The 16,293-nt window shown below is 44.7% G+C and overlaps 1 protein-coding gene across 2 annotated transcripts in view; it reads right to left on the bottom strand.

The window, feature by feature from the left end:
* ALOX5 (arachidonate 5-lipoxygenase) overlaps window positions 1-16,293 on the bottom strand; it is a 98,477-nt gene that overhangs the window by 36,213 nt on the left and 45,971 nt on the right. For both annotated transcript variants that reach the window (XM_038743804.1, XM_038743803.1), the window contains exons 4-5: window positions 12,729-12,851; window positions 1,904-2,010 (exon numbers count right to left, since the gene is read on the bottom strand). In XM_038743804.1, coding sequence (XP_038599732.1) covers window positions 1,904-2,010; window positions 12,729-12,851 — 230 coding nt within the window. The remainder of the gene's footprint in view (window positions 1-1,903; window positions 2,011-12,728; window positions 12,852-16,293) is intronic.

The following is a 16,293-nucleotide window of genomic DNA, read 5'->3' on the forward strand; positions in this document are numbered from 1 at the left end:
GAGCAATACTGTTACTGCATTCCCCTGGACAAATGGGGAAAGGAAACATAAAGGGAACTGAGAAAAGGAAACAAAAAGGAGAACATGGGAGGAAACCTCTGCTCCCACGAACTCTTCCCTTCTCCAAAAATCACCCCCAGTCTCTTCCTTGAATTTTGGGTGAAACTCACAGTGAGAAACAGTGTGGCCAAATAGGAAGTTCTGGGACTCAGAATTATTATCATCATTACAATAGGAGTATTTATTAAGTGTTTACTATGTGCCAGGCACTGTACTAAGTGCTGGGGTAGAAACAAGATAATTGGGTTGGAAACAGTCAGAAGATTCATTCATTCATTCAATCGCATTTACTGAGCACTTACTGTGTGCAGAGCACTGTACTAAGCACTTGAGAAGTACAAGTTGGCAACATATAGAGACGGTCCCTACCCAACAGTGGGCTCACAGTCTAGAAGGGGGAGACAGACAACAAAACAAAACATATTAATAAAATAAATAGATCTGGGATCTAATCCTGGCTCTTCCACTTGCCTGCTGTGTGACCTCGGGCCAATCCCTTAATTTCTCTGTGCCTCAGTGTCCTCATCTGTAAAGTGGAGAGTCAATACTTATTCTCCCTCCTATGCAAGTAGTGGCACAGCGAAATTAAGATATTTGCCCAAGGTCACACGGCAGGCAAGTGGAAGAGCCAAGAGCATTTATTTTTATTGAGCACTTACTCTGTAGAGAGCACTGTACTAAGCACTCAGGAGAGTACAATATGTGCATTGTACTTTCCTGAGTGCTCAGTACAGTGCTCTGCACACAGTAAGCACCCAATAAATACAATTGATTGAATGGGCACGATCCCTGCCCACAACGAACATACAGTCTAGAGGGCAATACCGTGCCTGGCACATAGTAAGTGCTTAATAAATACCATAATTATTAAATACAAGTTCATACAATCATAGAGGACTACTTTAGATGCTCTTTTTCTTCTCCATCATTAGTTCCTTGAGCATAGCAGTGTGTGTTTGATTCCATGTTCTCCCAAGTACTTACTACAGTGTTCCTCACTCAAAAAGTGCCAAACGATTGATTGATTGAGTTCACGTTAGTACATGCTTCAGGATGGATTTGGGTTTATGTGGACATCACCTATCTGCTTGTGTCTTTAAACTGATCCTTTCTTGGCACCTTGTCTTCTTACCCTCTATCAATCCATCCATGGTATTTATTGAGCACTTACTGTGTGTAGAGAACTGTACTGAACATTTGGGAGAGTACGAGTTGGTAAACATGACCCATGATCCCTTTCTAGCCTGTGAGCCCATTGTTGAGTAGGGACCGAGTCTATATGTTGCCAATTTGTACTTCCCAAGCGCTTAGTACAGTGCTCTGCACACAGTAAGTGCTCAATAAATACGATTGAATGAATCCTTGCTCTCAAGGAGCTTACAGTCTACTTGGGGAGAGTCTTAATCTGGAAAACTCCAGTCAGGATAGCTGTATATATGTATACCTGTATATATAGGTATATATATTCAGGCTGTATACCTGTATATATGTTTGTACGTATTTATTACTCTATTTTATTTGTACATATTTATTCTATTTATTTTATTTTGTTAACATGTTTTGTTTTGTTCTCTGTCTCCCCCTTCTAGACTGTGAGCCCACTGTTGGGTAGGGACCGTCTCTATATGTTGCCAACTTGTATTTCCCAAGCGCTTAGTCCAGTGCTCTGCACACAGTAAGCGCTCAATAAATAGGATTGAATGAATGAAATGAATGAACGATAGCATCTCTCTAGAACCTCTTTCCCTTCAGAGGTCAGATAGACTAGGGAGCCCAAATCTCCTCTGGTGCCGGGCAAGAGGGAGGACAAGGTTAAGTCTCCGGGGGACACCGACAAACCCACCGGAAATGGTGTTGCTGATCTTGACGAAGATCTTCTCAAAATCAGCAAAGTCACTCCAGGAAGATTGGAACATGTGCATGAAGCGGTTCACAAAGAGATTCTCCATCCTGCAATGAGACGGCATGTGGGATTTAGTTTGCCCTCCGTCTCTGAGCATCAGGGCAGAGTTAAGGGATGGGAAGGAACTGGGTAACTAAAGGTAAGCGCTCAATAAATACGATTGAATGAATGAATGAATAAGGGCACAACCCCCATTCATTCATTCAATCGTATTTATTGAGCGCTTACTGTGTGCAGAGCACTCCCCCAGATAGATCTCCTCCTGCCCACAAAAGGACTCTGGCAGCAGAGGTAGGGAAGGATCACTCCATGCTCTTCCATTCCTCGGCTGCAACGGGGCTTCAGTCTTACTCAGGATGCACCTATGCACCAACATAAATCATAACAATAATAATTACGGTATCTGTAATGCGCTTACTCTGGGCCAAGCACTGTTCTAAGCTCTGGGCTAGACACAGGTTGTCCCACGTGGGGCTCACAGTCTTAATCCCCATTTAACAGATGAGGGAACTGAGGCCCAGAGAAGTGAAGTGACTTGCTCAAGTTCACACAGCAGACAGGTGCCAGACTCAGGATTAATAATAGTAGTTGACACAGAGGGGAGGGCAGAGAGGGGAAATATAAGCCTTAGTCTGGGAAAGTCTCTTGGAGAGTCCTAATAATAATAACAACAATAACTGTGGTATCTGTTAAGAGCTTACTATGTGCCCAGCACTGTACTAAGCACTGGGGTGGATACAAGCAAATCGGGTAGGACCCAGTCGTGGTCCCACGTGGCGCTCACAACTTCAATCCCCATTTTACAGATGAGGGAACTGAGGTCCAGACAAGTAAAGAAGCAGCGTGGCTCAATGGAAAGAGCATAGGCTTTGGATTCAGAGGTCATGGGTTCAAATCCCGGCTCTGCCAACTGTTAGCTGTGTGACTTTGGGCAAGTCACTCAACTTCTCTGTGTCTCAGTTCCCTCATCTGTAAAATGGGGATGAAGACTGTGAGCCCCCCGTGGGACAACCTGATCACCTTGTAACCTCCCCAGTGCTTAGAACAGTGCTTTGCACATAGTAAGCACTTAATAAATGCCAACATTATTATTATTATTATTATTATTATTATCATTATTAAAGTGACTTGCCCAAGGTCACACAGCAGACAAGTGGTGGAGCCGGGATTAGAACAGGGCTTCCAGGCCTGTCACTACACCATGATGTTCTCCTGATTACTATGTTGGACCGCAAACTACGGAATTTAATCATATCAGGTTTCTTATTGCTTGCTTTAGCTTGAGAAGCAGTGTGACCTAATGGAAAGAGCCCAGGCCTGGGAGCCTTAGGTCCTGGATTCTCATTCCGGCTCTGCCACTGACCTTCTGTGTGGCCTTGGGCAAGTCACTTAACTTCTCTATGCCTCAGTTCCCTCCTCTGCAAAATGGAAAGTCAATACCTATTCATCCTACTTATTCTGTGAGTCTCATGAAGAACCTTAAGATCTTGTCTCTACCTCAGCACTAAGCGCAGTGCTTGACACGTAGTAAGGGCTTGACAAATACCATGGTTATTATTATTATTATTGCTACGCCTCTGCCTAACTCATTGCCTTCTCAGCCCCAGCTTCCTCTGTTCAACCATTCAGTCAATGATATTTATTGAGTGCTCACTGTGTGCTGTGCACTTTGCTAGTGATTGAAAGAATCCAATAGAAGAGGAAGACATGATCCCTGCCCTCAAAGAACTTAGGTTCTAGGTCGGGATGTAGACATTAAAAAAAAAATACAGGAAAGGGAAGCAATCAAGTGTAAGGAGGTGAACAGAAATGCTGAAGGGGTGGAGCATTTAGAAGAGGAAGACATGATCCCTGATCCCCCCCCCCCCCTTCCTCCCCCTTCCCATCCCCCCTGCCTTACCTCCTTCCCCTCCCCACAGCACCTGTACATATGTATATATGTTTGTATGTATTTATTACTCTATTTATTTATTTATTTTATTTGTACATGTTTATTCTATTTATTTTATTTTGTTAATATGTTTTGTTCTCTGTCTCCCCCTTCTAGACTGTGAGCCCAATGTTGGGTAGGGACTGTCTCTATATGTTGCCAACTTGTACTTCCCAAGTGCCTAGTACAGTGCTCTGCACACAGTAAGCGCTCAATAAATACGATTGAATGAATGAATGAATGAATGAATCCCTGCCCTCAAGGAGCTTAGGTTCTAGTTGGGGATGTAGACATTAAAAAAAAAAAAACTACAGGGAAGGGAAGCAATCAAGTGTAAGGACGTGAACAGAAATGCTGAGACTGTGAGCCCACTGTTGGGTAGGGACTGTCTCTATATGTTGCCAACTTGTACTTCCCAAGCGCTTAGTACAGTGCTCTGCACATAGTAAGCGCTCAATAAATACAATTGATTGATTGGAGGTGGGGTGAGTACCTATATACCTGTAATATATTTGTAAATTTCTAATTTACTTATTTATATTGATGTCAGTCTACCCCTCTAGACTTGTCAGCTTGTTGTGAGCAGGGAATGGGTCTTTTTATTATTGTATTGTACTCTCCCAAGCACTTAATACAGTGTTCTGCACACAGTAAGTGCTCAATAAAAACCACTGACTGGCTGGCTGACTATGTGCTTAGTGGGTGGGACTAAATGCATAGATGGGGCAGTAGGGAGGGAGACTGAAGTGGTGATAAATTGAACTCTCCATCTTACTGCATCGCAAGTTGGATTTTTTTATGGCATTTTTTAAGTGCTTACTATGTGTCAAACACTGTTTTAAGTGCTGGGTAACTTCAAGTCCCTGTCCCTCACAGGACTCACAGTCTAAGTAGGAGGGGGAACAGGTATTTAATCCCCATTTTATAGTTGAGGAAATTGAGGCACATTAAAATGAAGTGAGGTGCCCAATAAATACGATTGATTGATTGATTGATTGCCCAAGATCACAGAGTAGACAAGTGGCAGAGCCGGGATTAGAAACCATTTATTCAATTCATTCAATTGTATTTATTGAGCGCTTAATGAGTGTAGAGCACTGTACTAAGTGCTTGGATCGGGTCCTCTGACTCCCATGACCAAGTTCTTTCCACTAAGTCTACGCTGCTTCTAAAGTGATAACGAGTGAAATGGAACCAAAGTTTCATTGTATTGGATTCATTATACCAGTGCTTAGAACAGTGCTTGGCACATAGTAAGTGCTTAATAAATACCATTATTATTATTATTATTATTATCATTAATGATGACGGCATTTGTTAAGCACTTACTTTGTGCCAGGCACTGTACTAATCAATCAATCAATCGTATTTATTGAGCGCTTACTGTGTGCAGAGTACCAGAGTACTAAATACCAGGGTGGATACAATCGAAGCAAGTTGGACACAGTCCCGGTCCCATGTGGGGCTCACAGACTCAATCCCCATTTTATTCATTCATTCATTCATTCAATCGTATTTATTAAGCACTTACTGTGTGCAGAGCACTGTACTAAGCGCTTGGGAAGTACAAGTTGGCAACATATAGAGACGGTCCCTACCCAACAGCGGGCTCACAGTCTAGAAGGGGGAGACAGACAACAAACCAAAACATGTGGACAGGTGTCAAGTCGTCAGAACAAATAAAGCTGGATGCACATCATTAACAAAATAAATAGAATAGTAAATATGTACAAATAAAATAAATAGAGTAATAAATCTGTACAAACATATATACAGGTGGTGTGGGGAGGGGAAGGAGGTAAGGAGGGAGGGATGGAGAGGAGGGGGAGAGGAAGGAGGGGGCTCAGTCTGGGAAGGCCTCCTGGAGGAGGTGAGCTCTCAGTAGGACTTTGAAGAGATTTTAAAGTTACCTCATTTTACAGATGAGGTAACTGAGGCCCAGAGAAGTGAAGTGATTTGCCCAAGGTCACACAGCAGACAAGTGGCAGAGCCGGAATTAGAACCCTTGACCTTCTGACTCCGCCTGTGCTGTAGCCACTATACCATATCTATTGCATGCTAGATAGCTGGTAGTCAGGTTGGACACAGTCCCTGTCCCACATGGGGCTCACACTCTCAATCCCCATTTTACAGATGAGGGAACTAAAGCCCGGTTGTCTTACGAGGGGCTCACACTTTTAATCCCCATTTTACAGATGAGGTAACTGAGGCACAGAGAAGTTAAGTGACTTGCCCAAAGTCACACAACAGACAGGTGGCAGAGCCGGGATTAGAACCCACGTCCTCTGACTCCCAAGAAGTGCTCTTTCCACTAAGCAACACTGCTTCTCGATTATTATTATTATTTACCCCAGCATTTAGAACAGTGCTTGGCACCCAGTAAAGTGCTTAACAAATACCATCATTATTATTTTTAGGGGAAAGAGGGCAGCTTTTCTGCTCAGAGGAAGTCGCTTCCTTTCCCCAGAGTGAAAAACAGCTGGCGACCGCGGCTTGGCTCTTGGGTGTGGAGCCGAAACAGCTTTGGCAAGTGGGTTCAGCGGGAAAGGGTTCCACAGAATCACAGAGGAAACTCCTCCGTCCTAAACCCCCCCAGCTGCCTTAGAAATAGAGCTGGCCGGAGATGTGGTTTGTGCGTGGCCACTGTCCAAAGGTGGTGGCCCAAAGTGACCCCAGCAAGCCCAGCGGGGCAGGCAGAGACAGGCCTCCCCCGATAAACCCCTCTTTTCCCCAGCTCGCTCTCCCTTCTGCATTCATTCAGTCAATCGTATTTTTTGAGCGCTTACTGTGTGCACAGCACTGTACTAAAGAAGCAGCATGGCTCAGTGGTAAGAGCCCGGGCTTTGGAGTCAGAGGCCATGGGTTCTAATCCTGGCTGCACCACATGTCTGCTGTGTGACCTTGGGCAAGTCACTTAACTTCTCTGAGCCTCAGTTACCTCATCTGCAAAATGGGGATTAAGTCTGTGAGCCCCACGTGGGACAATCTGATCACCTTGTATCTCCCCAGTGCTTAGAACAGTGCTTTGCACATAGTAAGCGCTTAACAAATACCATCATTATTATTATTATTATTACTAAGTGCCTGGAAGAGTGCCATACAACAATAAACAGATACATTCCCTGCCCTCAAAAAGCTTGATTGATTGATCGATCGCATAGATGCGTTCGATGAAAGGCAGCTGTCAGCGTGGCCCTTTAAATCCTAGGACTTTCTCCTGACATATTCGCATCATGACCTATTTGTCTTTATTCTGCTTCCCCCTTCCACTATTGGTAAATCCTGTTTGCCTGTCTCCCCTGTTAGATTATAAGCTCCTTGAAGGTAGAAAACCTGTGTCTCGTTTCTGCTGTCCCTGGTCCAGTACAGTGCTCTGCATTCCGAGAGTGCTCAATAAATAGCCCTGACTGCTTAAACTCCACAGACTTTCCTTGACTCGGCCCGCTTCCCCAAGATCTGAAACCGCTGCAACGGATCCGTCTCTGGGTAGGGTGTGTGTTTGTGTACACGGGTGTGTATGCATACAAGTGTGCATATGTATGTCCACATCAATCAATCAATCAATCAATCAATCGTATTTATTGAGCGCTTACTATGTGCAGAGCACTGTACTAAGCGCTTGGGAAGTACAAATTGGCATCACATAGAGACAGTCCCTACACAACAGTGGGCTCACAGTCTAAAAGGGGGAGACAGAGAACAGAACCAAACATACCAACAAAATAAAATAAGTAGGAAAGAAATGTACAAGTAAAATAAATAAATAAATACATAAATAATTAGAGTAATAAATATGTACAACCATATATACATATATACAGGTGCTGTGGGGAAGGGAAGGAGGTAAGATGGGGGGATGGAGAGGGGAACGAGGGGGAGAGGAAAGAAGGGGTTCAGTCTGGGAAGGCCTCCTGGAGGAGGTGAGCTCTCAGCAGGGCCTTGAAGGGAGGAAGAGAGCTAGCTTGGCGGATGGGCAGAGGGAGGGCATTCCAGGCCCGGGGGAGGGCATTCCAGGCCCGGGGGCCTGGAAGACTCTGAGCCCCCACGTGGGACAACCTGATCACCTTGTATCTCCCCCAGCGCTTAGAACAGTACTTGGCACATAGTAAGCGCTTAACAAATGCCATCATTATTAGAGAAGCAGCGTGGCTCACTGGAAAGAGCGCGGGCTTGGGAGTCAGAGGTCATGGGTTCGAATCCCGGCTCCGCCACTTGTCAGCTGTGTGACCTTGGGCAAGCCACTTCACTTCTCTGGGCCTCAGTGACCTCATCTGTAAAATGGGGATTAAGTCTGTGAGCCCCACGTGGGACAATCTGATCACCTTGTATCTCCCCAGCGCTTAGAACAGTGCTTTTCACATAGTAAGCACTTAACAAATACCATCATTATTATTATTACTAAGTACCTGGAAGAGTGCAATACAACAATAAACAGATACATTCCCTGCCCTCAAAAAGCTTGATTGATTGATCGATCGCATAGATGCGTTCAATGAAAGGCAGCTGTCAGCGTGGCCTTTTAAATCCTGGGACTTTCTCCTGACATATTCGAATTATGACTTTTTTGTCTTTATTCTGCTTCCCCCTTCCACTACTGGTAAATCCTGTTTGCCTGTCTCCCCTGTTAGATTATAAGCTCCTCGAAGGTAGAAAACCTGTGTCTCGTTTCTGCTGTCCCTGGTCCAGTACAGTGCTCTGCATTCCGAGAGTGCTCAATAAATAGCCCTGACTGCTTAAACTCCACAGACTTTCCTTGACTCGGCCCGCTTCCCCAAGATCTGAAACCGCTGCAACGGATCCGTCTCTGGGTAGGGTGTGTGTTTGTGTACACGGGTGTGTAAGCATACAAGTGTGCATATGTATGTCCACATGCATATAATAATAATGTGTGGTATTTGTTAAGCGCTTCCTATGTGCCTGACACGGTTCTAAGAGCTGGGGTAGATGGAGAAGCAGCGTGGCTCAATGGAAAGAGCCCGGGTTTTGGAGTCCGAGGTCATGGGTTCAAATCCCAGCTCTGCCACTAGTCAGCTGGGTGACTTTGGGGAAGTCACTTAACTCCTCTGCGCCTCAGTTACCTCATCTGTAAAATGGGGATTAAGACTGTGAGCCCCTAATGGGACAACCTTATCACCTTGTACCTTCCCCAGCGCTTAGAACAGTGCTTTTCACATAGTAAGTGCTTAACAAATACCATCATTATTATTATGAGCAAATCTGGTTGAGCAAATCTCCCTGTCCCACATAGGGCGCACAGACTTAATCCCCATTTTGCAGATGAGGAAACTGAGGGACAGAGCCAGGACTGGAAACCAGGTTCTTTTGACTCCCAGGCTTGTGTTCTAACCACCAGGCCGTGATGCTTCTCCATACACATAAGTGTGATGATGATGATGATGATGGTATTCGTTAAGCGCTATGTGCCAAGCTCTGTTCTAAGTGCTGGGGTAGATACAAGGTAATCAGGTTGTCCCACGTGGGGCTCACAGTTTTACTCCCCATTTTACAGATGAGGTAACTGAGGCACAGAGAAGTTAAGTGATTTGCCCAAGGTCACACAGCAGAGAAGTGACAAAGTTGGGATTGGAACCCACGTCCTCTGACTTCCAAGCCCGTGCTCTTCCCACTAAGTCATGCTGGTGCATCCACAAGTGTGTACATGTGATGTATGTATATATATGTCCATATGTGTATATGCATGTGTGCGTATGTGTATACATTTGTAAGCAGCGTGGCTCAGTGGAAAGAGCACGGGCTTGGGAGCTAAAGGTCATCCAGGCTCCGCCACTTGTCAGCCGTGTGACTTTGGGCAAGTCACTTAACTTCTCTGGGCCTCAGTTCCCTCATCTGTGAAATGGGGATTAAGACTGTGAGCCCCACGTGGGACAACCTGATCACCTTGTATCCTCCCCCCAGCGCTTAGAACAGTGCTTCATTCATTCATTCATTCTGTCATATTTATTGAGCGCTTACTGTTTGCAGAGCACTGTACTAAGTGCTTGGGAAGTAGGGAAGCAGCATGGCTCAGTGGAAAGAGCCCGGGCTTTGAAGTCAGAGGTCATCAGTTCAAATCCCGGCTCTGCCACTTGTCAGCTGTGTGACTTTGGGCAAGTCACTTCACTTCTCTGGGCCTCAGTTACCTCCTCTGTAAAATGGGGATTAAGACTGTGAGCCCCATGAGGGACAACCTGATCACCTTGTAAATTCGCCAGTGCTTAGAACAGTGCTTTGCACATAGTAAGCACTTAATAAATGCCATTATTATTATATTATTATTATTATTATTCTGATTCTGCCCCTGAGCAGCCTGGGAAGAGGCGGTACAGGGAACGGAGGCCCTGTCAACATTCCCCGACCACATTGACACAAGACTCTCTCTCTCGTTATCAGCCGAGACGCCCCGTCCCTTCGCCGCCCCGTCCCTTCGGCGTTGCTCCACTTGAAGGAAACTCTTTTTTACTCAACTTCCTTTTCTGGGACAAACTCTTCTCTCAACCCTGCTGACCAACTGCAGTAAGGTCGGAGACAGTTGGAAGCGGACAGGGAAACCGCATACTAGTCTCCCCCGCCACCCTCCCCTTCCAGCCAGAGGGTCAGAGGTCACTGTGAATGTAGTAAGAGCCCCTGGGGGGGTAAATGCTCTCTTTACTAAGGGGAGATGGCCGGTGGTTATGAGTGGAGCACTGCACCGCATCCTCTTTAGGCCCCCATGAGAGCCCTAAACCTTCAAAGCCCTCCTAGACTGTGAGTTTGTTGTGGGCAGGGACTGTCTGATGTTATATTGTACTCTCCCAAGCGATTAGTACAGTGCTTTGTACACTGTAAGTGCTCAATAAATACGATTACTACTAATTCACATCTCCTCCAAGGAGCCTTCCCTGACTAAGCCTTTATTCCCCCTCTCTTCTGAGTTTCCTACGCACTTGACAATCAGTCAATTATTTATTAAGCATGTACTGTGTGCAGAACACTGTACTAAGCACTTGGGAGAGTACAATGTAGCTGGCACACTCCCTGCCCACAACAAGCTTACAATCTAGAGGCGGTGGATCTGTACCTCTTCAGTACCTGATATTCACACCACCCTCAAAGTAATTAATATGCCCTCCACCCTCAGCCCCACAGCACTTACATGCATCTTCTTACACTCTGTGAAATAAATCTGTAATTTATTTCAATTATCTGTCCTCCCCCCAGGCTGTAAACTGGTTGCGGGCAGGGAATGTCTACCAACCCACTTTTCTGCTGTGTGACCTTGGGCAAACCACTTCACTTCTCTGGACCTCAGTTACCACATCTGTAAAACGGGGATTAAGGCTGTGAGTCCCACATGGGACAAGCTAATTACTTTGTAGCTATCCCAGTGCTTAGAACAGTGCTTGGCACGTGGTAAGTGCTTAACAAATACCATTATTATTATCCACTGATTAAAACAGTGCTTGGCACATAGTAAATGCTTAACAAATGCCTTCATTATTATTATTATTATTAGATGGTAGTCTCTCAAGTGCTTAGTACAGTGCACTTAATAAATACCATTGATTGATTGATTGGTGTACGTATCCTTATGCTCTGCTACTTCCCCTACCTTGTACTTTATTTCAGTATCTATTTTCCCTACTAGAATGTAAATTCTTTGAGGGCAGGGATCATGGCTACCAATTGTACTGTACTATACTCTCCCAAGCACTTAATACAGTCCTCTAGACTGTAAACTCCTTGTGGTCAGGGATCATGTCTATCAATTCTATTATATTGTACTCTCCCAAGCACTTAGTATGATTTATTGTGACTGCTCTTATGTGCAGGAATCGTGTCTACCAACTCTGTTCTACTGTACTCTCCCAAGCGCTCTGCAAAGCACTCAATAAATACGACTGATCAGTCGATTACTTTCACAGATGTATTCTCGCTAAACTCTAGTTTCATCCCTAACATCTAAAATATGGTGAGAGTGAGGATTTACAGATAGAGGCAGTGTGACCTAGTGGAAAGAGTGTGAGATTGGGAATCAAGAGAGCCAGATTCTAATCCCAGCTCTACAGTGGCTTGCTTTGTTAACTTAACTTCTCTGTGCCTCAGTTTTCTCATCTTTATAACGGGGGGTATAATACCTGCTCTCCCTTCTTAGACTGTGTCCAACTGATTATCAGGTATTTCCCCCACTGCTTAGCAGGCTGCTTGGGACATAGGGTCCCGGCTCCGCTACTTGTCAGGTGTGTGACTTTGGGCAAGTCACTTCTCTGTGCCTCATCTGTAAAATGGGGATGAAGACTGTGAGCCCCAAGTGAGACAACCCGATTAGCTTGTATCTACCCCAGCGCTAAGAACAGTGCTTGGCACAAAGTAAGCGCTTAACAAATACCATCATTATTACTATAGATTTTGAGCCCCTAATGGATAGGGACCTGGTCTTATTCCCATCTGTGTATTTTCTCCTAGCATTTAGTACGGTACTCTGCACACAGTATAGGCTTAATAAATGATATTACTACTACTACAACTAATAATAATTATGGTATTTATTAAGTGCTTACTATGTTAAGCGCATACAATTCCTGCCCTCAAGGAGCTTAAAGTCTAAGCAGGGGACGGGGCAGACACTGAAATAAATCATAGGCAAAGGAAGCAATTGAGTATAAGGCTATGTGTAGCGGAAGATCGTTCATGACCTTGAGCAGGGAAATAGTCGGCTTAAGACTTTCTCACTACACGTTCCTGGAGAATTTGGTAGCCACCAAACTGCTCTGGCTGTCATCCATCTCTGCATTTTCCCTCAGGGAAGCCTGGAGTTTCCACAGCTAACCCCGCCACTGTCCTCTCCCAGCTACTCACGCCTTGGAGTAGTTCAAGACGAAGTCCACGCCTTTCTCGCTGTCAAACTGGATATCCCGGGGCAGATCCTTGTGGCATTTGGCGTCGATGCTTGAGGGGAATCCAGGGCTCCATTCTATCCACCTGGGTGGGAGGAAAGAATTATTCCACCGATCAATCAACCCATAGCGTTTATTGAAGGTTTTCTCGGTGCTAAAGGCTTGGGAGAACACAACAGAGCTAGTAAATTTGATCTCCATCCTGGAAAAGCTCGTGATCAAGAAGGGGACACAGGCTTTAGCGTTCATTGTAGGTAAGAGGAAGCAATAGATTTAAGGATACCTAAGTAAGTTCTGTCGGTAGGGTGAGGACTCAAGTTCGTGGTTGACTCAGTAGGGAGGGAAATACAGTGGGGAGATAAGAGCTTAATCAGGGAAGACTTCCTGGAGGAATAATAATAATAATAATAATAATAATAATAATAATAATGGTATTTGTTAAGCGCTTGCTATGTGTCAAGCACTGTTCTAACCACTGGTATAGATACAAGGTGATCAGGTTGTCCCAGTGGGGCTCACAGTCTTAATCCTCATTTTACAGATGAGGGAATTGAGGCACAGAGAAGTTAAGTGGCTTGCCCAAAGTCACACAGCTGATAATAATAATAATAATAATAATAATGGTATTTGTTAAGCACTTGCTATGTGCGAAGCACTGTTCTAAGCGCTGGGGGGATACAAGGTGATCAGGTGGTCCCATGTGGGGCTCACAGTCTTAATCCTCATTTTACAGATGAAGGAACTGGGGCACAGAGAAGTTGTGACTTGCCCAAAGTCACACAGCAGACAAGTGGCAGAGTCAAGATTAGAACCCATGACCTCTGACTCCTAAGCTCGTGCTCTTTCCACTGAGCCATGCTGCTTAGTCACGCTGCTTCACTACTATTTGTTAGACTTTGAAGATGGGGAGAGCAGTGATCTGTAAAATGTGAAGGGGGTGTTAGTTTTAGGCAGAAGAGAGGATGTGAGAAAGGGGTACTTTGAGTGGGGTTTTATGGTATTTAATAATAATAATTATGATGATGGCATTTATGAAGCACTTACCATGTGCAAAACACTGTACTAAGCACTGGGGAGGTTACAAGGTGATCAGGTTGTCCCCTGTTGGGCTCACAGTCTTCATCCCCATTTTACAGATGAGGTAACTGAGGCCCAGAGAAGTGAATTGCCCAAAGTCACACAGCTGACAATTGGTGGAGCGGAATTTGAACCCATGACCTCTGACTCCAAAGCCCGAGCTCTTTCCACTGAGCCACACTGCTTCTCTATTTGTTAAGCATTTGTTAAGTATTTGTTAAGTAAGTGTTAAGTACTGAGCCCCCTCCTTCCTCTCCCCCTCCTCCTCCTCCCTGTCCCCCCACCTTACCTCCTTCCCCTCCCCACAGCACCTGTGTATATGTATATATGTTTGTACAGATTTATTACTCTATTTATTTATTTATTTATTTTATTTGTACATATTTATTCTATTTATTTTATTTTATTAATATGTTTGGTTTTGCTCTCTGTCTCCCCCTTCTAGACTGTGAGCCCGCTGTTGGGTAGGGACTGTCTCTATATGTTGCCAACTTGTACTTCCCAAGCGCTTAGTACAGTGCTCCACACAGAGTAAGCGCTCAATAAATACGATTGAATGAATGAATGAATGAAAGTATTTGTTAAGCACTTACTGTATGAAGAGAATATGCTCATCAGGTTGGACAACAGTCCCTGTCCCATATGACTGACTCCCCATTTTACAGTTGAGGAAACTGAGGCTTAGAGAAGTTGAGTGACTTGCCCAAGGTCACACGGCAAGTAATTGGCATTAGAGGAGCGAAGCGTGCGGGCTTGTTTGTGATGGGAGAAGAGAGAGGATTATGAAGTGTGGCCAGCCTGATGTCCAGGGTTGGTCCCAGCATTGGCCCTTGTCAAGAAGCAGCATGGAGGGCTTAGGAGTCAGAAGGTCCTGGGTTCTAATCCCAGCTCCACCACTTGTCTGCTGTGTGACCTTGAGCAAATCACTTTGCTTCTCTGGGCCTCAGTTACCTCACCTGTAAAATGGGGATTGAATCTGTGAACCCCATGTGGGACAGGGACTGTGTCCAACCCAATTTGCTTGTATCCACCCCAGCATTTAGTACAGTGTCTGGCACACAGTAAGCACTTAACAGATACCACAGTTGTTATTATCACTATTATTACCGCCAACCCCCAGCGTTCCATGTAAGTAACTCGGCGGTTTCTTGGATTCCCTCCGGGAAATGGGGAGAGGAGGTTTCAGGATTCATCTAAGTCACGGGGACAGAGGGCCAAGTGGAGAGACTGATCCTTTTTTAATGTCAGTCTGTCAACTGTATTTATTGAGCGCTTAATGTGTGCAGAGCACTGTACTAAGTGCATGGGAGAATACAATCTAACAGACACATTCCCTCCCCACAACGAGTTTACAGTCTAGCGGGAATAATAATAACTGCGGTGTTTGTTAAGCGTTTACTGTGTGTCAGTCACTGTTCTAAGCGCTGGGATAGATACAAGGGATAAACAGATGGGACACAACCCCTGTCCCACATAGGGCTCACAGTCTAAATCCCCATTTTATGGATGAGGGAACTGAGGCACAGAGAAGTTAAGTGACATGCCCAAAGTCACACAACTGCAAGCGGTTGAGCCTGGATTAATAATAATAACAATAATAATAATAATAACAATGGTACTTGTTAAGCGCTTACTATGTACCACACATTGTTCTAAGTGCTGGGGGAGATACAATGTTATCAGGTTGTCCCAGGTGGGGCTCACTATCTTAATCCCCATTTTACAGATGAGGTAACTGAGGCACAGAGAAGTGAAGTGACTTGCCCAAAGGAACACAGCCTCCTCCAGGAGGCCTTCCCAGACTGAGCCCCTTCCTTCCTCTCCCCCTCGTCCCCCTCTCCATCCCCCCATCTTACCTCCTTCCCTTCCCCACAACACCTGTATATATGTATATATGTTTGTATAAATAAATATGGTTGTACATATTTATTTATGGTTGTACATATTTATTTATGGTTGTACATATTTATTACTCTATTTATTTATTTATTTATTTTACTTGTACATTTCTATCCTATTTATTTTATTTTGTTGGTATGTTTGGTTCTGTTCTCTGTCTCCCCCTTTTAGACTGTGAGCCCACTGTTGGGTAGGGACTGTCTCTATGTGTTGCCAATTTGTACTTCCCAAGCGCTTAGTACAGTGCTCTGCACATAGTAAGCGCTCAATAAATACGATTGATTGATTGATTGATTGATTGCACATATTTATTACTCTATTTATTTATTTATTTTACTTGTACATATCTATTCTATTTATTTTATTTTGTTAGTATGTTTGGTTTTGTTCTCTGTCTCCCCCTTTTAGACTGTGAGCCCACTGCTGGGTAGGGACTGTCTCTATATGTTACCAACTTGTACTTCCCAAGCGCTTAGTACAGTGCTCTGCACACAGTAAGCGCTCAATAAATACGATTGATGATGATGATGATGATGAGTGGCAGAGCCGGA

The sequence above is a fragment of the Tachyglossus aculeatus genome, chromosome 3 (assembly GCF_015852505.1).
Source record: "Tachyglossus aculeatus isolate mTacAcu1 chromosome 3, mTacAcu1.pri, whole genome shotgun sequence".
Lineage (NCBI taxonomy): Eukaryota > Metazoa > Chordata > Mammalia > Monotremata > Tachyglossidae > Tachyglossus > Tachyglossus aculeatus.